Source organism: Lacerta agilis, chromosome 16, assembly GCF_009819535.1.
Source record: "Lacerta agilis isolate rLacAgi1 chromosome 16, rLacAgi1.pri, whole genome shotgun sequence".
Taxonomy (NCBI): Eukaryota; Metazoa; Chordata; class Lepidosauria; order Squamata; family Lacertidae; genus Lacerta; species Lacerta agilis.
Genome location: NC_046327.1, coordinates 3450336 through 3474691, shown reverse-complemented (window position 1 = coordinate 3474691; position 24356 = coordinate 3450336). Strand labels below are relative to the sequence as shown.

Here is a 24356-nt window from a genome sequence, read left to right as displayed (position 1 = left end):
TCCAAGCTTTAAGTGCTTGTGCCATTAATGGCTTTCGATTGCTTCTATTAAAAAACAACAACAAAAAACAAAACCATGCCTTGATCACACCATGGCACTTTCCAGTGCACACCAGACAACTTTGCAGAGGTCAGAATTGTTTTTTTTTTTTTTTCATTTTCATGCAACTAAAACCCAAGTCTTCAGTATCGAACACACAAATTCATTTCAGGAATTCGGATTTGGCCCTTAAGTCACTGTGACCTCCTTCTAAGCTACTTACAGATCAAAAGTAAGTCCCACACAATTCAAATGGACAATTTCGACTGGAAGCCCATCCTTTCTCAGTTGAAGAAATGTCTCGCACTGCGAAGCTCTGCTTTTCTTTTCTTTTCTTTTCTTTTCTATAAACCCACGGACTCACTTGTGGATAATACTTAGAACCTGAGAAGGACATTCATGTGTATTCTCTCCTTGCTCCCAAATTCCTAGGATATCCCCCCCCCCTTTTGCAGGCCACAGCAGCTGATTCTATTTTGGTTACTGAAAACTTGTGCTAAGTTGACAGTTTTGTGTTAACATTTAACACTTTTATTTATTTATTTCTCGCCCCATACTGACCAGACCACTTCTAACAAAGTGTTAATTCTTTTCTTGCTTTAATCAATAAGACACTGAAAGTATGGCAATACTTTTTAAAGGGAAAAAAGGGTATGGATATTATTACACATCCCCACATTGTGTAAGAAAAAAGTGCATGACTGGATTTATGTAATAGTAACAAGACCAAAAAAACAAAAAAAAATCCCTTAAAAAAAAAAACAACTGTATCAGATCAGGTGCTTCAAAGCATGCCAGCACCCCCCCCCATATGGTAGTTAAAAAACAAGACCTTGTGTTTTCTTCTTTTCTTTTTTTTCTTTTTTTCTAAATGTGCACTGAAGCTAATATAAATGAACAGAGCTAGCCAGCAAACTATTCTCCCCCCTTCCCCGCATATCTAACAGCTGGATGTAAATGTAGAACCGAACCGAACAAAAAAACAACCCCCCCTCCAAAAAAAATTAAAAAGAAAAAGTTAACCACCATCAATACAATTGTTTTACATGATAGGCCCCTTCGAGGCTCAATATATACAAGTGTAACGGCCGTGTGTAGTTGATGGTCCTCTCAAAGGTTTAACATACACAAAAGACAATTGTACTTGTTCTTTCCCCCCCCCCTCCCCTCTCTCTGCAGTGCTGTGTTTCCTTGTGCCCCCCCTCCCCTGCATTTCTCCCCTTCCTCAAGATTGCAGGAGACAGTCAAAGGTAAAAGAAAACAGTCTCTTTGGAGATGACCACGGGTTTTATAACAAAAGCGGGGCTTCAAAATGCAAGTCTGTTCGTGTTCGTGTGTGTGTGTGTGTGTGTGTGTACGTACATTTGTTTGTTCTCTTTGAAGCTGTGGAAATTTCCTCCCAGGTTAAACTTACTACCCCAACCCACACAAAATAAAAACAGACAAACAAACAAACAAACAAACAAGGAAAGAAAAAATAGAAAAGGGGAAAGAACAAAAGCACCTGGTGTTTCTTTTTCTGTTTCGTTAAAAAAGAAAAAAAAAAGATATATATTTATATTTATATTTATATATATTTATATAATAGTCTGTAAATGGCAGTTCAAAGTAGCGGAAACCCTCTGCGAGAGCTGCTGGCGTTTGCCACGTCCATCTTCGAACTAGTCTAGTGAAGCGAAGGGAATGTTTTTATGCAGGTTCGGGTTCTGACTGTGCCGGTTCCGGCTGCGGACGGAAGAAAACATCATGTTGCACCCAGGGATTTTGCACTTGTGCATCTCCCGCAGGTGCACAGTCTTGTAATGAACCCTGAGGGTCCCTTTGTTGCTGTACATTTTGTGGCAAATGTTACACACGATCCCCCCGTTGCTCATGGAAACGCTGTTGAACATGAGGGAGCCCGGGACTTCGGCGCCCATGCCGACCCCTAAGGCCGGGGCGTCCGCCTTGTGTGACGACTCCCCACTGTCACTTGCGCCGTCCACGTCATCAAGGAGAATCCCCTCGTCACTCCCCGCGTCGGATTCTCTGGAGGAATGGATGCTACTACTAGACTGGATGCTGGAGGTGGTGCTCAGGTCTAGCACCATGTATTCTTCTGACATGCCCCTCCCGTACCCGTTCAGGTGGGAGTCCTCGGTACCTGCCGGGGAGGAGGTGTCTTCCCGTATGTCAAAGCCCATCTGATGCGGGGTGCCGTAGATCTTCATCAAAAACTCGTCGCGGAGGTCCTTGCTAAGCGAGGGCTGCGAAGTGTCCAGGCCCATGTCATCCAGTTCTTTGGTCAACAGTTTACGGTGCAGGTTTATGTTAGCACTGTGTCTAGGAAGGAAATAGGAACAGGGGGCGGGGAGGGAGAAAAAAACACACCGTCTCGCTGATTACATCTGTAATGCAAAACTTGCAGCTCAAAACATACGTTAGCAAGATGGGGATTTTCATGCAATCCTGCTTCTATTGCCTCTTCTCTCGGAAATCCAGACATTACTTTAATGGACACAAATGCAGGGCAAAAATGCTACAAATCCACACTAGCCTGGTCTCTGCCCCACCCCGCTTAAGACTACAAGGAACTTCAGCTATTCAGCACCGTAACCTGATTTGGTTTTTGACCAACAGATTACTGCAGCTCTTTCAAAAGGAACGTTCAAAAAGAACTAGGCAGGAGGGAAAGAAATCAGTAGAATCTCTCTCTCTCTCTCTCTACACAACATTGGATCTGCTGGTTATAGATTGGGATTGGAATCAAAGAGACCAGTAGGAACTGGAGAGACTCTTAAGAAGTTAGGCTAGTTTTATCTTTTTTCCTAATAATGAGGGGGGGGGGACCTTAAATGTTTCTGGGCAAGACCAATCTTAAATGGAATAAAACAGTGAAATCTTTGAATGTATGAGGTCTTTTGAGCCTGATCCAACAAGTGTTTAATATAATCCTTGCTTAGGGCTACCACAGATTCCAGTCAGGCATTTTGGCTTAAAAGTTACGCATGCACTGAAATTTGGGGCCGCAAGAGTAACTGAAAAACTAAATCCATGTTAAGTGGAATGACTTATAAGAGGAGTTGTTTTTAAATAGTAGTGGAAGAATGTGTGATTCCGTGCGACTTAAGACTGAGCCATGTCCACACAAATTGGGCCTTGTTATATTGATTCACATGATCGTTTCAATGCCCTTATTATGTTTATTTAAATCCATTGATTTCTCCTCTCCCTCCCGCCCCACAAAATCCTCAGGGTTTCGGCAGAAAACAATAAATGAAAAGCGGAATATGCAAATTTATTTCTGAAACTTATTGTTTTTAATTCCACAGATTATCTGTCACTGTCTGCAAAGCAAGTTTGGAGGCCTGTAACAGACAGCATGGGCCACAATACATCTCTCATTATGGGTTCAATTAATTGCCAGGTTTACATATCTTCCTGTTTCCAGGTGTTATTTGGCAAAAAAGCAATTGGGAGGGCTACAAGGTTATTGAATACCTTGAAAAGCATGAGTTTGCAGGCTGTGGGGGTCACTCAACATGCACAGCCGAGAGGAACAATGATATTTTATTATATGCAGCCAGTAAAGTCTGAGGAGGTGAGGTTCCTTGAGCTTGGCCCTGCCACAATGAGAACCCACAAACTCTTGCTCCGGCTGACAGCCCCTAAAGTAGAGGCAGGCGCACCCAACAATTCAGTTGTGCATTTACACAAAGCAGATGCACAGCTGAAAAACCGGAGTGGGGTGGGGGAAAGATGTCCTAAAATAAAATAAAAATTAAGAGTTTCAAATCCAATTATAGTTGCACACTACAGCATGTTCCCGTCTTAAGGAAGTGGTTGGCAATGTGCTTTGCCATGTGGGTGGAAATGCCTGCCCTCGTTCTCTCCTTGCAGTTCAAATGCGGGGCTGCGCTGGGTGCCGGCTCTTCAAATGCGCATCGTAAGCCAAGATGCACGTCTGGGTGCAATCTGGGTGTGCGGTTCCCAGTCTAACAAAGCCAACTGCTTCTGCACATGGATGCGCCTCCCAAATTTGTGTGACTTAAGTGTAGGAAACCCAAGCTGACAATGCAAGATTTCTTTATGTTGTTTGAACGTCATTGGTTCAAACAGTAGATTCGCCGAGAGCCTTTCCCTCAACCAGCTGGGCTCCCAAAAGTCGCAGAATAACCCAAGTGTGCATTATAGTGGGTTGGGAGGGTGCAGAATAATGTAAACTTAATTTTCCATATCTATTTACATAATTCATCATATATTGTCATAACTCATTTACCTTATTAAATATAGCAAACTAGGATAACAACCTACTCTTCCCTTTGACAGAAGGCAGGTGGCTGTTCCTAGTTTAATGATGATTGATAATTGAGGGGAAGTAAATTTGGGTTCCATAGGATCTCTCTCCATGGAGAAGAACTAGCAAGAAATATGTCTGATATATTTTTCGTGGGGTGGGTGCGGAAGGAGAGATGCAAGGCATATACTGTCCGTTCATTCCCAACGAGGCAGCGATCCTTTCTACGGAAACTGTTGTACCACTGTTTCTTTCTAAGCACACAAGTGTGTTACACATGTACCCCACACTGCGCTTGCGAAGGCTGAGCTTACCTTGTGATAAGATCAGCTTTCTAATCTTTTGCTAAATCGAGATCACAAAAGAAAGAGGGGAGACAGTGAGAGAGATAGAAAGAAGGAGACAAGAGAGAAAGAGAGAAAGAGAACAAATTCACATTCCAATCCAGTCACATCTGGCTTTAAAAAAAAGAAAAAAAAAAAGAAAAGAGAATCTTAAAACAATAAAATACAGGCTAAAAATTCTTCGGCCATGAGATCATTTTCTGTCACCCATCATCTCACTTACACTGTTGTCCTGATGGTTACCGGACCAACTGCACAATCTAAAACCATAAATCAAATCAGACACAGGCAAATTCACATCATCCACAGATTTGTTCTGAACAGATGCATGCTGTATTCACATCCATGAATGATAAATAAACAGAAAAAAAGCCCGTACAGGCTCCTAGACAGAATTATTTCTTGCCCGTTCTAGTGTCAGATGGCAAATGATTCAAAGGGAAAGTTTCTAAGCAAAATACAGGAAGCTCTTAGCTGTGAACGGCTGCATGTTAACAAGCTGCAGTTGTTTTGCTAGTTATTGCACATGTGTAACAGTGCTATTGAGATTCATGGTCCAGTTACTGACACCAAGAAACCGTATCTAGGAAGTCTGCTTGCTTCCCTGACTGCATCTTACAAGCAAGCAGAAACATGTGGCGGTTTTGGTTGCGGCAGCTTAGTGGTTGTTCCATGAAGAAGCTATCTGAGGGCAGAAGCAAGCTATGCCACTGGCGATTCTCATGGCGAAAACTGACAGGAGCACATAGTCAGCTATTGCACTTGAGCAACTCCCCCTTTGAAATGTGTGCACCCTGCCCTCTCTCCAAGAAAGAAGCTCAGGGCTTTTAGTCTCACGACCAGGGTTGCCAGAACACACCGCAGAGAACATGCATGTAGCTTCTCCCTCCAATTATCTCCCAGTCTTGACACACACCTGCCTGTTCTAAGAAGCAGGGATCCAGGTGTGCCTGGAGCCTGTAGGGTTGCTAAACAATGGGGCTGGGTTAGGAATGGGCGAGAGATGGCTGCCCAGTCTTCTGATTCACGTAGAGCTACACGCACACTTTCTGGGATGCAACCCAGCAATCCTAATGGCAGAAACCCACTGTGATCATTTAGCAGGAGGGAGTCTGACATGCCTAAGTAAGGCCAACTACCGGTGCTGGATTTACGTATAAGCTAAACAAGCTATAGCTTAGGGCCCCACTCTCTTGGACCCCCCCCCCAAAAAAAAAAAAATTAAAGGAAAAAAATTGTTATTGCCAAATGCCAATGTGTTTGCATTATTAAGTTGGTTATGAATATTTTTTTAAAGTTAGAGCTTAATAATTACTACACTATTAATATACTTCTTCTGAATTGTATTTCAGTCCAACAATTACTTTGATAAAATACGTATTTTGTTATGTGCAAATGGCTTTAGATACCTATTAGGTCCATAAATTACCATGTAGCATATAGTCAACACAGAAACACAGCAACGATTTGTTGTTGACAAAGGACAGCTGGACATACCATTACCTTTAGTAGCTTAGGGCCTCATCATACCCAAATCTGGCCCTGCCAACTACTGAACTATGTAGCTATGCGAATAATTGAACTAGGGGGTTTCTGACATACAAACCCACCATGCTGTTCACTGCACTGCACTGGCCTGGCCTTTATGTAGAGTAGCCTAACAGCATGGCACAGAGTCGAACCTATGCTTACCTTTCCCCAATTTTCCCCATGCCCCACTAAAATACACTACAAGCCGAGTTTTGTGTAGATGTAGCTAGGAAGTACCATGTCTGTCATTTCTCTCGTTTTGTTCCTTGGGTTCCTGCCAGAAAAGCCAGATCTGCCATGCAAATAACACCAGGGCTTACTGAGAGCAATACAATGCAAAGAAATATTAATACTGTTTCACCCTCTTCTCCAAGCGAAAGTTGCTTTCCTGATAGGTGACCTGTTAAAAGTTGCAGCTGGTTTCAGCTATCAATAGGAAATGATGCCATATCCATTCACTTATCATTTATAGCAGTAGCTATCAGTAATCTAATTAAACTTATGTACCGGCCGTTAATATCTGTCAGGCAAATGATGTGCAGAAATGTGTGGACGGGTTCTGGCACTTTCGTCGACAAAGTCCCTTATCCGTTTGTCAGCAGTACCATTGGCTTCTCCTAATATAATTACATTGACTTTTATTCAATTAAGTGCCATTCCTAGCTTTAAAAAAAAAAAAAACTTGCTTTATCAATTGATTCAGGTGTAATGCAATAATAAAGATGAACTCATTGCAGTGCATTAGCTCTGCTGTTCATAACTTCTGAACATGGGTTCATTCACAGCAGTCGATTTCCATTATGCAACCACAGTTCAAAAGAATTGATTCTGTTACATTCATTTCTTAATCTATATCACTCATGTTGGAGAATCCTCTCCAAGATCATGCGAAAATATAACCGGATACTCTGTGTTTGTGTGTGTTAGTGGGGGGCATGCTATTATTCATCTGGATTTTTATTCTTTAAAAACATTTTCAGATTAATAGCGAAATCATGGAGTTCAAAGATACATTAGGACTGGGGATGCTTTATTCAAATGTAAAGAAATGTTCAGAGAGTTGTGTTACAAGCCTGCAGCTAGTTGTAAAGAAATGTTCAGAGAGTTGTGTTACAAGCCTGCAGCTAGTGGGCTGGGTGGATGCAGCACAGATATGCTAGTATTATACTCAAATGTTCAGTGATAAGTGCACGATAAGTACATTCAACAGGGACTGGGTGTATGTTGAATACTTAAAAGGCTAAGTGCTTTAAATCTAGCTTCAGCCCTAAGACTGACCATTTTTACCTTACATCTGGAGATATGTAAAACCTTTCTGAGAAATGCTACTACTCTTACAGAAGTTCATCAAATGTTGCACCAGAGGGCAGACATCTAAAATTACTTTCTTTAGGCAAAAATCAGACAGCTTAAGAGTGTCAGAATTGCCCTAAGAAATGTCATCAGTCTTACAAAACCTCTTTTGACTTCTCTGCCCACCCCAATTATCTTTAAATTTCACTTTAGGTAAAAAAGAAAAAAGAAAAGAAAAAAAGAATCTGGTGAAAATCTTACTTAGTTCTTTCCTCTTCAGGCATGCTGAAACACCTGTAGGGAAGTTCTGCTTATAAATGTCCATAAAATGTCCACTTTCATGCAATTTTCTCCTAATATGCACATTTTATCTTTGCAATTTTCTATGATGTGCACATTTTTTTGCAAGCAATTTCCCCTTCTAATGTGCTGATCATCAGGTGTTATTTTCACTGATGTACATGCATTTTGTGTGTGCACTTTTTCATAATGTACACATTTCAATGTATTTTTGGTAAAAAAAAATGCATTGCAAAATTCAGAGAAATGCATATTTCCAAGAATCGCTGCATTTTTTGAACAAACAAATGAATAAAACCACACTCACTGCAATGCAGTACATGATAAAAAAGATAAGAGTATATACATAAAATGGCTCACTTCTTTGTACACAGTGAAGGCAATACTATATTATTTCTAATAATAATAATAATAATATAATATAATAATAATAATAATAATTTAGCACTTGCAGTTTGGGTTGTGCAATGATATGAGAAGTGTGAATTAAGTAGGCTCACACTGAAATGTGAACTGAACAAATTTCTCCCCCACTGGTACATTAAACATAATTTAAAGCTTTTCCTTAAATATAAGCGAACATCAAAGAAAGATTGTCAAACATTTTCTGCCTTTTATAAAGCTTTCACTTTGGCCATTCTTCAGCCATATGACCTACAATTATTACTGATTTTGACAACTGGTTACATATTTATTGTGTGAAATAAGCAAAATTATTGAGCTTATTCCCCCCCCCTTTGGATATGTGTGAGAAAGCCAATATAAACAGTCTACAAAAAAAGTTCCCTGCTGCAGCCCCACTGAATCAACTGTGACAGGCTCCAATGCAGGATAAATGAGTCCCTCTAACTAGACTATGCAATGGTTAAATGTCATCTAGCTACAATACACCAAGTAAGCTATCCCAGAACATGTCTGAAAGCCCATAAGCGAAACATGTCTGGGTTTGGCCAGCACCTGGCTAGGAGACTGTCTGGGAACCATATGTATGTGGCCTTAGGTTCCATAATGAAATAAAAGAAGGATGTAAGAAGATTAATAGAACCACAGAATTGCAGAGTTGGAAGGGGTATCAACCAGTATAAAATACTGGAGAGACCTAGGTAATCTCCGCCCCACATAACCTATCACAAGACCTGACACATGCACCCCATTTGAATGGCAATGTCCATCAATTTTTGGTTGTTTTTTTTTTTTTTTGGCTCCCTCAAATATTTTACTGGGGGGCCCAAAGGGACCACGTTCTCTAGCAATTGGCTCCTATTTGTACTCCTTCCCCCTACAATGCAGGAATCTGCTAGAGATTGTCAGCATCGTTACAAACACCAGTTCCAACAGTTCCATTGTCTTACATCCTTAGTGTCTATAAATTCAAAGCCTCTAAAAAGACTGTTGACTATAAGATTTTTTTTTGTACTGAAACTAACCTAGCCATTTCATCAAATCTTTTAATAATACAGGTGTTACAGAAAAAGCGACAAATTGAGTGAACGTGACATCCACATATGGATACTGACAATTTCAGATAAATTCATAAGTTTATGTAAATACATATATTTCTCCGAAGCTACGCGCTAACCCCAACATACGCCAAAGAGTGTTTGTCTGAAGGCTGCTGCTCACATTTAGCTGAGTATCAGTATATCTCTGAGATTTCAGATAGTTACAAAACGTGCCTGAGACTTTCAGCAGTCTTAAAAAGTTTCAGCTGCTTAAGAGGCCTTCTTTTTAAACAATCAAGCAGTATATAATTTTTGCTAAATAAAGACGGACACCCGATTTCAGCCATTCATGGTACATATACACAATGCAAGGGTCGTGTATCAGCTGGGAGGGCAGATAAGGCAGGTCCCCCACTCTGTGAAACATCTACCTTCCTATCCCCCGTGAAAAGACTTCCCGCCACCTTTGCCTGCCCCCTCCCCAAACCAAACACCCAATAACCATTTGCCTTCCTCCACTCCATTAGGCTGGCAAGGCCTTTCAAACATCTCTTTCTCCAGAGGGGAAATGGGATGGCTGTCCTTGGAAGTGCCTGATTCTTCAGCCCACAAGAATAAACAAGGGAATTAAATACACTCCTAGGTAGTTTTTATTAGGAAGAACCTTACTGAAGTACTCTTTTGATGTACTGCGTGAAAGAAATTGACAGAGCACTATTATTTCGTATTTAATGTTGAAGTATTTAGGGATTTAATTTTTTTTCCTGATTTTGCCTTCTGTGAGTGTATGTACCCTGTATCTGAAGATGTATTCAAGTGGGCTGCATATCTGTGACTAGCTATGCAAAGGCCTTCATCTCCAAAACGACCCTTTCTCTTTCTGGCGTACAAACTCCTAGCACTACTGGAAGCAGTCTATGGTTCCGTCTACATGCATATAAAACCAATGGCATCCCGTTGTTTTTTCCCCAAAAACAAAGTGATGGAGTTTTGTCTTTGCCTTGTTTATGCTTGTATGTTTACTTTGGCCTGAAATTCAAAACAAAGCTTAGCTTGTGGGGAAATGTGTAAGCCAAAGCTATGATCCACTGTGCATTTAAATATTCAATAGTCAGATGTTTTGTAGTGAGGGAGGCCCAAAGGGGAGGAGAATAATTACAGAATAGCCAGAAAATAATTTATGGTTGCCGAATATGGTTTAAAGCAAGGGTGGCTAACCCTGAGGCCCTCCAAATGTTGTTGGACTGAAACACCAGCCTGGTCAATGGTCAGGGATGAAAGAAGTTTTAAGTCCAATAACATCTGGAGGGCCACAGGTTCCCTATCCTTGTTTTAAAGGTTAACAGTTTCTTTAATAAAATTTAAAACCAAGACCGAGTGCTTATCAGGTAACCCAGTGCTTTGCATTCATTGGTCAACACAATAAAAGGTGGGTGCGGGTTGAATTTATACTGAATGATCTGGTACAATGTTGCCTTTATGCCTCTCCTTTGGTTTCCGCAAATGTAAGGGGGCTAGGGAGCCTCTTTTATTCCCAAAAGCTGAAAATTCAGGTAGGGAATTTCCACAAAGGGGGAAAAGATCACTCCCTATGCTACAGTCTTGCATGAAATCTAAATGGGAACATCAGAACAAACAATCTGTCTAAGTGTGCAAATTTACGAGAACAGATAAATCCTGGTGTTTCCTTTAAACAGAAGGAAGCCCTCAACACCTTTGACATGATTGTGAACAGTTATGGCATTTGGGCTGATTTTACCTAAAAACTGGAAATCAAAACTTCCTAATTTCCTAATCTTATCTTCCCAGTGCCACAGACACTGCCTTTCACCTTTCCTTTTCTTGCACTGAAAAAAAGGGCTACCCACAGAGGCCTGAAGAGCATAATCTTCATATTTTGCTGTGTGCATGCAGCATCTGATGTGTCCACAACTGGTTATGCTTAATGGCAGTTCCCCCCGCCCCCCATTGCCAGTGGCTGTAGACAGGGCACTACTTTGCTGCCCAGTGAAATGCGAAACATTCTATTCCAGCAGCACGAGCGACATTTGCTTCTAAAGCTTTTTTTTAATGAATTGCATAGAATCTGAGAAAATATTAACCTTTCATAGGAAGAAAATCCAAAAGGTAAAATACAGTTCAGCACCTATTAAAAAAAAGAAAAGAAAAGAAGAAGAAGTAAAGAAGTGCTTATTAAATGCGGGAAATAAAGGACAAGCAAATTCTTGCAAATTAGACGTGGAGCCCAGTCATTACCATCCCTTTCAATATGAAACAAATCATTCACACTGGTCACGAAGACAGCTCCCTCTCCACTCAAATTATTCACTTGAAGATAAGCTCTCACCAAACTCTTTAGGGGTTTAACTAATTTACTGCACAGATACGGCACGTCTGTTGTAATAACAGGTAGGATGTATTGGGGTCGACCATTTATCAGAATTAGACTTCTTTTCTCAATTCGCAGTGAATGATGCAGCCTCCACCGTTCCTCATTCTCAGAGCTTGCCATCCCCTTATGGCCCCTAATGTGGCAGGCAAACAAAATTGACAGTCTCATCTTGTCAACAAGGGGCGATTCTCCCGAGAAGCCACTTAACTTTGCAGAGGAAGCAATGTATTAATGTGCCCGTCCCAGGAATGTTAATCATCTTCAAGCTCCCTCTGACTTTGACATGAACAAAATCACCAAATTTGTTTACTAAATGAATCGTAATATGCTAATAAGAGAGCGTGACATATATGGCAAAGCCAAACAGATGGTTTGTTTACCCCACTTTGCAACTTTATAAATGCTGTAACTCGGAAGATGTTAGCAAGAATTATTGGGCTGCTGGCAGGGGCGGCCGAGACTTTTGCATACAAAATGCAGAGCCAGAGTAAAAGGGAAAGCAATTTGTTATCGCCGAGGTACGCACGCTTCTGCCGGTATTGATATTATGACGTTTGGGCAGGCCATGAAAGGGGTTTTAGTGTGGAGTTTTCTGCCTGCTGTGCCGTCTGCTTGTGCAGTTCTGTTGTAGAAGTAAGACCTGAGAGTGCTGCACTCCAGAACAGCCTGGTAATTCAGTACATACCTGTTGAGGTGTTAAATGAGATGGCTCTTACGGTGTGAACAGAATTACATTTTTCCAACAGCTGCATGTGCTCACAAGCATCGAGGTCAAGGCACATTCTAAATATATTACCATTGTTGTTCATTAAAAGATCAAAAGGCATTACAAACAAGAAACACAACCGCTGGCGTTAGTTGCCAGAGTTATTCAGGAGCACTTGTAAGTTTCATTGCGACACTTAAACCTCACGCTTTGCCAGCTGCCTGGATGCAAACTGGTCTAGAAAATTTAAACAAAATGATCGACCAAAATTATCAACATTTATCAACCATTTTTTTTCTTAGGTATAGAAGACAGCAGTTATTTAGGCAGTCCAGCTTCACAGAACTCATTGCTTCGTATGATCAGGCCCCTGCCATTATCTAGGTTATTCTTTTTATCTACACACAAAAGCTCTATACATACATACCTGTGGAATATAACTCCGGTGGCTTTTTTATAGGCTATCCACTAAAAGCAAAACAAAACAAAATAAAAAATTCCTTCCAGTAGCACCTTAGAGACCAACTAAGTTTGTTCTTGGTATGAGCTTTCGTGTATTTGAAGAAGTGTGCATGCACACATGAAAGCTCATACCAAGAACAAACTTAGTTGGTCTCTAAGGTGCTACTGGAAAGAATTTTTTATTTTATTTTGTTTTGACTATGGCAGACCAACACGGCTACCCACCTGTAACACGAAAAGCAAAATTCCTTCTTAATGAATAACAACTTCCCAATATTTATTTCTCGGAATGTATTTTGAAGTGAGAGTGGTTTTTAAAATGAAATATTTAATCCAAACTTCCTCCTCCCCTTTCATATCAGAACATCCAAGCAGGCATTTGTTATACCGTTTGGGGATCTCTAAACTGAGTCCAGGGCCACCTTGTTCACCGGTTGGTGAACGAACAATAAATACAGTTACAGGTAGGTAGCCGTGTTGGTGTGCCATAGTCGAAACAAAATAAAAAATAAAAAAATTCCTTCCAGTAGCACCTTAGAGACCAACTAAGTTTGTTCTTGGTATGAGCTTAACAAACTTCGTTGGTCTCTAAGGTGCTACTGGAAGGAATTTTTTATATTTTTTATTTTGTTTTGAATAATAAATAAATGCCCAAAATCCCAGTCTTTGATATTTTTAAGTTGACTTGTCTGCCTACTGCAGTGGTATAATATTTATTATTTCGCTTAATTTATATACTGCTCAATTGTAAAACGAAAAGCAAAACTCTAAAAACCGTTTTGTGATGCTGGATTGGAATGCCACCCACAATGTACTTGTGTTCCAACACAACACTTAAGCAAGGTCTGCAATCCCTCTTCCCCCACTCCAAAGGAGCAGGATAGGGACATATATAGGCTGTGATATATTTTGCGCCTTTTTTTTTTTTAATACAGCTCTGCTAAAGGGTCATATAGAAGATAAAAAAATATTATTTTATATTAAAAAATAACGATGAAGACCTCGAAAAAATAGATGGAGCGATGTCCCTGTGATGCTATGTGGCTGTTTCGGTTCACTGTGGTGCAAATCCCTTTGAGTGATTACAATGTTCGTGTTAAAGCAACTAAAACCTTGCTCCTAGTAGGCTTGGAGAATTTGCAGCACACTTTGGAATGCACTTTGAATTAAACACTGGATATATGCAGAACTTTGAAAGGAAGCGGTTGAAAAGGAGACTGCTCACACATGCATGCCCATCAGTTGATTATTCTCTGTTTTATGACTCACGGTGAAATGCATGAAAAAGCACTTGTGTTGCAAGATGATATGACAAGGGGAACTGTGCTGCTTGATCGAGTGAACTGCACAGTTCAGCTTTCCATATCATATGATTGTAACATACATTCATGTGCTAAACCTCCGCCCACGAATGTAAGCTATTACTATATGCTACAGTCAAGGTGTGATGAACAGGCAAGCCTATCTGAGATAATGCTGTCCTATTACAAACCAAAATGAGTATAATGGTAACAAATTTCACAATATAATCCCCCTGGGTTAGGGGTGAAATTAAAGCTTGGAGAAAGACTCCTAAAACTCATGTCATTTTCAGTTGGATGAGTTGGCCTTGTGCTATGGGCTACTTGTTAATTTAGGGTAAGGACCGTGGATAACACGTGGACTGCATTTGAAATGATGGAAGTCATATGGAATGTGGAAGTCAAGCATTCTTGAATCAGAGTTACTTTGGCTTGGGTCCTAAGGTAAACTGACTAAAAGAAGTTCGCGGGGAAATGTCCCCCTGCCAACTTCCCCCCATTGAAGGCACCTACACTCCCTGAAATGGCTATCTGGCGGCAGCTCCCGAACAATGCAGAATGTAATGTGGGGAAGAAGGAGGTGGGGAAACTTTCCTTCCACGAACTTCCTTATCTTAGCATCCTACCTCAAATCTGGGTGATTTCTCCACTCCTGCTACAGCTCCTCCCTAGTCCAAAGGTGTCTTGGACTACTGTTGGACGTTGACAGTATTTTAAACACACTGTGCTTGTTATAAGTGCCGTCTTGACTTTGTCTCTCTGTTTCACACACAAACACACATTATTTCTTACGATATTTTTAGTAGTCGTCTAGCTGTGCTTCAATGACTGATTACCACCACCAGGGTATCTGCGCCAGCTCCAGATTGAAGTGCTGGGATCCCACGAAATTGTTCCATACGCACTATTGGTATTGGTTATTAAATTCTGAGAGACATTTTTTTTTAAAAAAAGAAAAACCTATCCACCGGAGGCCAAGCAAAGAGGGAAGTATGAATTTAGCTTGGCTTCCAAGGATTACTTTACAGCAAGAATGGTGAGCAACTGTCCCAGCCTGGCGCTTATATCTCATTTGAAACATCTACTCACTCCTGACCAACAAAGAAAATTTCAATAAAGAAGTTTTACCGGTTTAACAGCGGCAAGCTCCTGGGATTGTCAAAGTGCTAAGGCTTTTCCAAGGAGAGAAGGAATCAGCAGCTGAAATATAATTAACCTTCCATTCTCAATGCAAAACTGCCACACACACAGGAGCTCTGCGGTCTATTAGTGAAGTTATAACGGCCAACAGGCAGAAGGAAAATTGGTCAAAAGTTGGCGGCTGCTGTCATATTTTTAGAATTATGATTAATGACACTAATAATGCAGATGATTACTGATATGTGTATCTCCTGCAGTTTATCATATTGCACTGGCTGCCTACGTCCACAATAAACACGGCGCTATCATTTACCTCTTTATTGAAGGCAATCCTTTCTCTAGTGAAGGAGCACACTCTAATTACTTTGTAATGTTTTATGTCTCGAGCATTTTGCAGCTCTGGACCCCAACAACTGCTTCATATCTACCATTGATTAATTACAGAAGGTTTAATCAAAATTTAGAACCTAATGTTGTCATTTATGAGCATCCTGCATTGCCAAGGTACTTAAGGTCTCATTCCAAGTACTGAGAGAGTGCTGGGTTCAAAATAAGTCCCACGAAGGCGCAAGGTGCCAAACACTTTTACCTCAGGTATTTTGAGTTTATTAGTCCTTCCTTGGTTGGCTTCTGTTTTAATTACCTATTGAACCCAACAGGCAAATACTCATTGACATCAGTATGTTTTGGAACAGATGTGGTAAATGGAGGGTTATTTCCCTCCAGTTCCTAAACAACAGACATTTGGGCTCCTGGATTTTTATTTTTATTTGCCTTTAAATTGCTCTCATTTCTCCCCACTTCTGGGAAACGAGGAGAGCAGTTCAGCTGGTCTCTCTTGGGTTTCCGTCAGAGAAAAAAGTTTTTTGGTTTTGTTTTTTTTGCAAATGACAGCACAGTTTTGAAGCGGTTAAACAAGTGAGGGGGGAAAAATTGCAGGGACAAATACATAAGTTTTTTTTAATGTGGATTTTTATGGCACTGTCATACAACCATTCACCGTTGAAGTTAAGTGTTTTTTTAATACCATTACTGAACTGCTGAAATGGATGCTAATATAGCTTGGAGTGCTAATGTCAAGTCCTGGTAATAAAAAAGACAGACTGCTGAATGAAATAATTTCAAGTAAAAAAAAAATAGAACAAAAGTGCTCTCGCTCTCCACTTTTATTGAATTGGGACTGACTGAGCCAATTGCTTTAGAAGTCTGTAAAACACAATTACTAGTGAGCCGAGTGACCCAGCTGTGCCCTCTTTGTGACGGCACAGGCTAAAAAGGCTGTAGAATTAGTGCTGCTTCTATATGTGGCGATGAGACCTCAGAGGTTCCCCAGTGAGGAGGGGCTGTCCCCTCTACTAACAACCCGGCTCCCTTTCTCACTGTGCGATCGCTAATGGATCTTTGTCACACATCAAGGGCCCAGCTAACCGATCCAACTTGTTCTTTTCCTTACTCATATGAAACAAGATCGGTGGCAGTCAGTATATTTAAAAAAAAGTGGATTTAAAGGTGACTTGTTCTTTTTGACCGTCTGAATACACAATGCAAAAAACATGACTTGAAATAGCCAGGTATAAACATTAACTCTTTTCTCCTTTCTGCTTTTAGCTAAAATCTCTCAAGTTTAGACATGGGCGTGAGAGTTTTCCATAGGAAAGAAAGCAGATAAGAGAAATGGGCTCAGCTGGAAAGCAGTTCATACAAGAAGTGAGGAACTTCATAAAGTAGAAGGCCTAGCATAACAACTTTTTATCTTGAATTTACAACTTGCGCTTCACATCATACAGTCTGACGCAAGAGGTTTAAATTTGGGAAGATTGCGAAAATTAATGAACTAACGCAACATTCTACCTAACAAAATCCTAGACTTCCTCTCACCTTCCTCTGTTTCACCCCTCAGAAACAAATACACGTTTGCAATGCAACCTATGGATAGGTTTTTATAGTAAGACTAGTTTGGGCAAACGGAAAGCTTTTTTTAAAACCTTGCTTTCTTCTTCATATAGGCAGTATTAACTCTTCTTATGGGAGAAAGCTACATTTTAAAAAAAAGCTGCCCTAGCTTCAGTCCTCGAACAAAAGACTTGGTTTCTCGGCTCTGGAAATCCCAGCATCTTTGTTAGTGAAGTCAGAGCACAGTCTCAGATTCGGCAAGAAGGGCAGTACGCAAGGTTCAACAACTTGCAAGCACAATTCTAGGACACAGAGCCAGGCACAAGTGAATACGTTGTCCCAAAGAGTGGGTGTGCTCTTCCTTCTCTGCTTTTAAAGAGTGGGATGGGAACAGTCATTTGTGCAGTTCTTATTCCGGACAAGAGAACTGCACGTGCAAAGGATTGCTCCTACCTGGGTGGGGGCTGTGTGCCCTTGCTGGCAGAATCTGTGTCCAGCCCTCTGCCTCTCCCTTAGTTGACTCTGCCAGCTGCCTGTTCTCAGGTGGCAGATCAGGACCTAGCCAGCTAACTCCCCTTGTCTTATAGAGGAGCCCAGCCAATGTGGCACGAGACACTCTTCCCCATCACCAAAAAAAAAACCCTCACGGCCCTCCTGCTCTGACAGATCCAGCTATTCCTGCCCCATTTCAGCTTGTGCCAGAGAGCCCACAAGAAAGCTAAATTATTTCACAGTACAATAGGGATTGGTTTGTTTGTTTGTTGCTGTTTTAAAAAGATAGGGCATTACCCCAAGTTATTTGTTATTTTGTATGTAACTGAGCTGCTGCTGTTAAGTTACCCTTCTGTATTTGTCTCATATTTAATATTTTTGTGTACTGTATGGTTTATTTCTGGTCTGTTGACCATAGCAAACCGTCGACGATGATTTCATGATCAAAAAGGGCTTTAAAAGACAAACTTAAATGTAGAACGAGTTCCGAATTTACCTCACTTTTTGTGCTAAGGGAAGTTTTCTTTTAAACATTCATAGCGGAGTATCTATTTACAAATTCTTGTTCCTAGAAAACAGAAAAGAGATTGATTTCAAATCTTGTGGATAGTGCTCACCACTGAAATGTCAACAAACAGGCTGCTATCTCCATGATTCTTCTCTGAGACTGGTTTTGAAGATACTACATCTCTATCCAATAATCTCTCTCTCTAATAGGGTAATAACTGCTACGGCACACTTCACTAAATGGTAAACTGCCAGGTAAATATTGAGTTTCTAAAAGCTGCCATTGCTGGCCTTAACTGCTAATTTTCTTTTTAAAAGGGAAAAGGGGGGTTTGGACAGATGATGCATTTGCAGAGCTAAAAACCGAGAGGAAAACAGTTCTTGGGAGCTACTTCTGGAAAAGCCACATAATGGCCATATGGTTCAGTCATACAAGAAATTCTCATCTGTAATAATGAGTGTGAAACACATGGATTCTGGTAAAGATTCCCTTCATGCATGGCTTTGTTTAACAAGTGCTTTTAATCTGTCTCTTATCTCTGCTGACTGTCCTAATCTTTACAGGATAGCATATATTTAGACTTAGCAAAACCCCTCTCTTTTCACAATTCCCATTTCTTTCTTCTTCTGCACCAGCGTATATGGTCTTCATTATGTCTCAAGAAAGGCACCTGAAGCTCTCTGAGAAAAGCAATTAACGCCATGCTTTAGCTTAACTTTCCTGCAATATCAATTTATTTGACAGGGCTGCATTGTTTTAAAATTGCCTGGTTACAGTTAAATTGCATCTAGTTGTGGATTTAGATACCATTCTAACACTGCAAACACATACAGAACAACCAGCTTTTCTATCATCTTCATTATATCTCTGCATACCTTTGTGAAGACAATTGATTTCAGCCAACTTAAACACACTGATATTTTTCCCCTTTCAAGGAGGTCTCCAGCTGCCTTTAAAGTGATAGTGCTTTACATTTTATATGACACTTTTAGATGCAGTTAATAGTGCGCTTTAAAATATATATATATGAATGTTACCTGAGAACAGTTTGCAAATGAGCAGCCGTGTGATCAGGACAGTGTTCAAGGGGGACCAATGGGAAGTATCTAAGGAACTCATGTTCAACCAGAACTGCCTTTATTCAACAGAAACAGGGATTTGCCAAGGTCACTAGATGAAAAACTTTGTGCTGGATTTATTATTTGCCAGCCCTTGTAAAGTCTTGGTAATGTTGGGAGTCTAAAATTACAACAGGATTCATAGCCATTTTCAAACCAAGAGAGTTCTGAAAATGACAGTAAAATGGTAGTTGTAGTAATAATGACAGACATGATGGTTGAACCTACTTCTGAATTCCCCCCCCCCTGAAGATAGCAATGAAGTTAACTGAGGAAGACATTAGTAAATAAAAAGAAAATTTGCTCTGTATGGTAGATTCTCCAAGACAAGAAACTAGTTACTAGGCCTGCAGAGCAGTCCCCATTAGCGAGTTGAGTGGGCTACTAGTTAGGGCACCAACTGAAGTCCAGGTATCTTTTTTTAAAGAAAGAAAAACACAATTTCACTAACTATTTAAAGTTGTCTGATGAAATTATTACCCAAAGAGCTATTACGCTATGTCTTCCTCTACGGAGTTGGAAGCCACAGCCAACTGAAAATAGATTTAAGGCAACTACAAACTAGTATAAAGTGCCTTCTTTTTTGCAGCTATGGGATCCCCAAATTGCGTACATTTCTTGGAAAAGCAATCTCAAAAAGTTTGCTTTATAAGTTTCCAAACGTAGCGGGATGATTGGGAAAAGGGGGGGGGGAGGTTGCTGTTGTGTTGAAGAGGTGATAACAGGAGGCAGGTAGCATGTTTTCACATCTTCACCTTTGTTGATAATGTATGCAGTGGCTCATCAGAGGTATTTGATGTTAATTTATTCAAGCACACCTGTACAGGGCTGGAAGTCAGGTAACTAGATGAGAAAGTTGTATACACTTCCGCTTTCTTGATATAACCACCCAGAGGCCTATCTGCACACAAATTTAGTTCTGGAAACATCAGCAGCTTTTAATAAACCAAATACAGATGTCTTTCTCCACACAAATCAAGGAGTTTACAAGTTTAAATCTGGACTGATTTAACTAGCAACCTAATGGCAGAATCACACTTGGCACCAATAGTTGCCTCATATTTATTTATAAGTCACCCTGAGCAAATATTATTTTGTTTTTAAATTTATTCATGGGGCTCAATCACCTTTCCCACCTTGCAGACAAACACACATGCTTTCGGTTCTGCGAAAATTTAAAAACAAACTTCAACAATTAGCATCCTTCACTCAAAGAAAGGCAAAGCATAAAGTTCCTTTCTTTGCAACTTGGAGCAGTTGGAAGTGCATGTATTTTACATAAATTTAGGAAATAAAAAGTGAAGTAACATGAAGTAACCAGACCCAAAGTAAAAAAAAGAAAGAAAGATTTTCATTGCCAATTGCTGATAGCAATAGAAAATGGATATTAACTTTAGCAGGTCTTAGGTTGTTTAAAAAAAATAAAAACAAAGGAGCAACTTTCATTCATTTTAAAGCCTGTCAATACAACTTGTGTCCCACCAAGGCAAATGTAGCCCACAACCCATAAAGTGTGGTCCTTCACCTGAAATCCCCTTGCAACTGCAGTCTCAAGCAGGAAATTAAATACAGAGCTTCCCTGTGCTCCTTGTACTTTGAAGTGCACAGCTGATGGGCTACAAAGTTGTGTAGCTCTTCTTTAATACTAGGCAGGACTGAGTTCTTATAAGAGGGGAGAAGCCTGACCGTTTGATCCAAAGGTTTTCGTCACCTGCCTGTAGAGGGCATGGGGGAAATCACTGATCCCCGTGGGCGAATTACACTGTCTTGGCCAAAGAGTATTCTAAATATGGTCGTCTTTCTGCATGCAAAAGCCTCAAAAGGCAAAAGATAGGAGGGCTGTAACAGTTCTATACTTCTTTCTCATCTGTCTGCCTAAAATGACACATCTTTCCCATTTCTACTATTGCCCCACACCCATGACCCTTCAATAAGCACTCTTCTAATAGGCAAGGAAGATTATCCTTCCAGGTTCCCTCTTTCATTTTTCTTAGGTTTGTTCTGTAGTCTTGAGACAGTGTCCTTTGCCAATGCTGATTGTCAATTATGTTTCTGCTACCTTTTGACATGAGGGGAAAGGGCAGAAAGGCTAAAACTGAAGGTTGGGAAGAGAAATGCATTTGGGTGTTTTGTTTTGGAATGGAACGGAATAGTCCAGGGAAATGATTTGTGGAAGATATAGCCTTGCAAACATTCCATTTCAAACATTGTTGTCAATGGGTTCCCTTGCCTGCCTGGTTCCAGAACTGGCAGGGGAGAGGGTAAAGGGTGCTATGAATGATTGGTGGGAATTTGATTGTGCAGTTCCCAATGAACTAGCTGTTGCTGTGAGAAACAAAAATACTTAATCTCCGTATAACAATGAAGCCTCTTTCGTCATAGGAGAATACTAAATTTTAAAAAGAATGCTTCATGGAACCTCCATTCCTTGATTCTTCCCTGCAAAGTGACAACTGTTTGAAACGGCATCGTTAAAGGACACTTCATAAGCCGGCGAGTTTATCAGAATATTTAAAAGAATACTCATGAAGGTGCTCAGTCTTAAATATGGTGTTAAAATGTGACATTCTTCATGTGCACATTAGGCTGGATGTTTCACATTTCTGGTACAGCAATTAGTGCTGAAATGGCTATAATTGGGTTCTAAAGTTAACAGCCCATTAAGGTGACTGAAATAAGTTCTCCACTCAGTGTTATTATTCCACTTATTTGGCAGTGGAGTCAATAAGGCACTATACACTGGTTTACATCTTCAAGGTCTTCCTTGCTACCTGAAGGGCTAGGCATTTAATGGGCTTCCTCTGTAAGAGTTCATTTAAGAAACAATCTCCAAGAAGGTCAACTAGAAAACCTTAAATTACAGAAAAGCTCACTGGGCTACGATTTTACCTCAAACGCTCACCGCACTATCTGGAGATAATGACTGGCATAATGTCAATATAAAGAACTAACAATGAAAAGCAGGTCCTACTTTCAAATGCATTTATACACTAGCATGCAAGTTCTTCCAGAAATGTAGGAACTTGTAAGCAGCTCTAAGACCGCTGACTAATTCTTTCACACTCATGTTTCAGTCATAGTTTATCTGCACCATATACTGAAATACTGAGTAACCAGCTCTTTTGTGAAACCTGCTAGATGCACACACTCATTTATTATTATTATTATTATTATTATTATTATTATTATTATTATTATTATTAATGCAGGTTGCATTGGCAAATTGTGCAGACAACTGAAATGTGGACTGTTGTTCAAAGTTTATAATTCCTAAGGCGAACGAGACCACTTCAGCCAAAACCATCTTGCAGACTTTCCAATGCACACTACATGAAGACCTTGCAATTCTGAAGTTCACAGACTAATTTCTGGAACTCCAGTGTACCTGTTTATAAAGGAAATAATTAAGGGAACTTCCTTTGCACTTTGTTCAATGGTTGAGTAGGAAAAAAATGCTACACTGTATGCTAGAATACAAAAGTATACATTATATTTAGGGATTCAACATATCCCAGATTGGTTGTTTTGAGTTGTTATTTACAAACTAGCTAGAAGAATGCTGCTAGAGAATATTGGGGGTTTTTTTGTTTTTTGTTTTAGCTTTAAATCTTTGGATCGTAACTTTTCACAAATACATTATAGGCAGCATATGAAGTTCATTATCAGATTCTGCATTGTCCATCCAACACTGCTGCCAATTAAATATATTATCCAAAGACATTTTCTATGATACACGAGGTTTTCCTTTTTATGTTTCAAAGAACACAATAATATTATAGACTTTGTTATTTCTCCCCCCTGACTTAAGGGGGGGGGACGACATACGTTTTGTGTTTGCACACCATTTGACTCCAGGTCCATGAGGCAAAGCAGCTTGGCCACACAAACCTTCTCATAACCACAGAGCCAAATTGATCTTAGAAGACTGGTTATCATTGTTCATACAATGATACTTGCAACACAAAGAAGCCAAGCTGCTGCCAAAATTCCACTGGAGTTTACTCTTAAGTAAGCATAGATCACGATCTAAAGAGCTTCTTCAGGTCACACAATGAGCTTGAACTAGCTCAGTGGAATTCTTAACTTGTTTTTCTTTGAACATCCCCTGCCCATGGGGATTTTCTGTTGGAGAAAAACAACAGTAAAGTTTCTTTGGGCTAATGGAATGAGTTTCACTATTCTTTGGATCCTGGCCAAGCTTAGCACTGTGCTTAAAATTAAGGCGCATTTAACACATTAAATGGAGATAAAACTAGTTTTGCACAGCTGCCCAGCAAATTATCTAAACAAAGGTTCGGGTGATTAGAAATGAACTGGACTGAGCATCGGAGTCACGTTCTTCCTCTTCCTCCTCCATCACCCATTAGGAAAATGTGGGTTATTCTAATCAAAACCACTTAAGCCAGGATCAAATCATATCAAAGTTTGCTACTTAGAACACGCCACAGTTCCCCGAGTTAGCATGTGACAAAACATAAAAGTCTGAAAAGGTCCTAAATATATCTGTTTAACTAGGTTGTGGTGAATCAGAATTGAAGTGTTTGGTCCTCCATTTTGACTTGTTTGCTCAGTTCTGTCCAGTCAGCTCTGACAGCTAAGAACAGACAATGGGAGGCCCATTGGGGCTCAGTTTAACAGGGCAAGTTATATGATGAACTGACTAGGGGCTACCAGGATTTAATACATTGCCTTTCCTTCTTGAGAATTTTAGTATGTGGGAGTTAAGGGATTCAGCCCAAATGGTGGCATTTAAATGATGTATCTGTCTTCATATCGTGGTCCCAATTTTGTCTATCTACTACCTTAATTTTTTTGGTTTTTTTTTTAAGGAAACCCTATGCAGATATATGTGTGTGCTTAAATCCATAAATATGGAATAAATATGTTAACCTGCCACTGACCCACTTTGGCAAATTCCATCTACATTACACTTTTCTTTTTGGAATAATAAAAAAGGGACTCTGTTTCTTAAAAAGCAGCTACAACATTTAGGGCCAGCTGCTTCCGTTTAAACTGAACTCTTTCAGAACCGATGTAGCATAACTGCAGTGTGATATCACCCCATTGCCCAGCTGAAATGAAAGGCTGTTATTAAGGTGGAAAATATGCCTGAGTTTCCC

General features: G+C 40.2%; 1 protein-coding gene across 9 annotated transcripts in view; it reads right to left on the bottom strand.

The window, feature by feature from the left end:
* Nucleotides 1-1550: 1550 nt before the first annotated feature.
* BNC2 (basonuclin 2) overlaps nucleotides 1551-24356 on the bottom strand; it is a 363914-nt gene continuing 341108 nt past the window's right edge. For 4 of the 9 annotated variants that reach the window (XM_033173620.1, XM_033173619.1, XM_033173617.1 and 1 more), the window contains 3 exons: nucleotides 4883-4919; nucleotides 4630-4649; nucleotides 1551-2361 (listed from right to left, as the gene is read on the bottom strand). In XM_033173620.1, the coding sequence (XP_033029511.1) occupies nucleotides 1701-2361; nucleotides 4630-4649; nucleotides 4883-4919 (718 nt within the window). In that variant the 3' untranslated portion in view covers nucleotides 1551-1700. Of the gene's footprint in view, nucleotides 2362-4629; nucleotides 4661-4882; nucleotides 4920-11348; nucleotides 11371-18128; nucleotides 18179-21514; nucleotides 21562-24356 lie in introns of those variants that run through there. The other 5 variants (XM_033173622.1, XM_033173618.1, XM_033173625.1 and 2 more) reach the window with 5 other exon arrangements.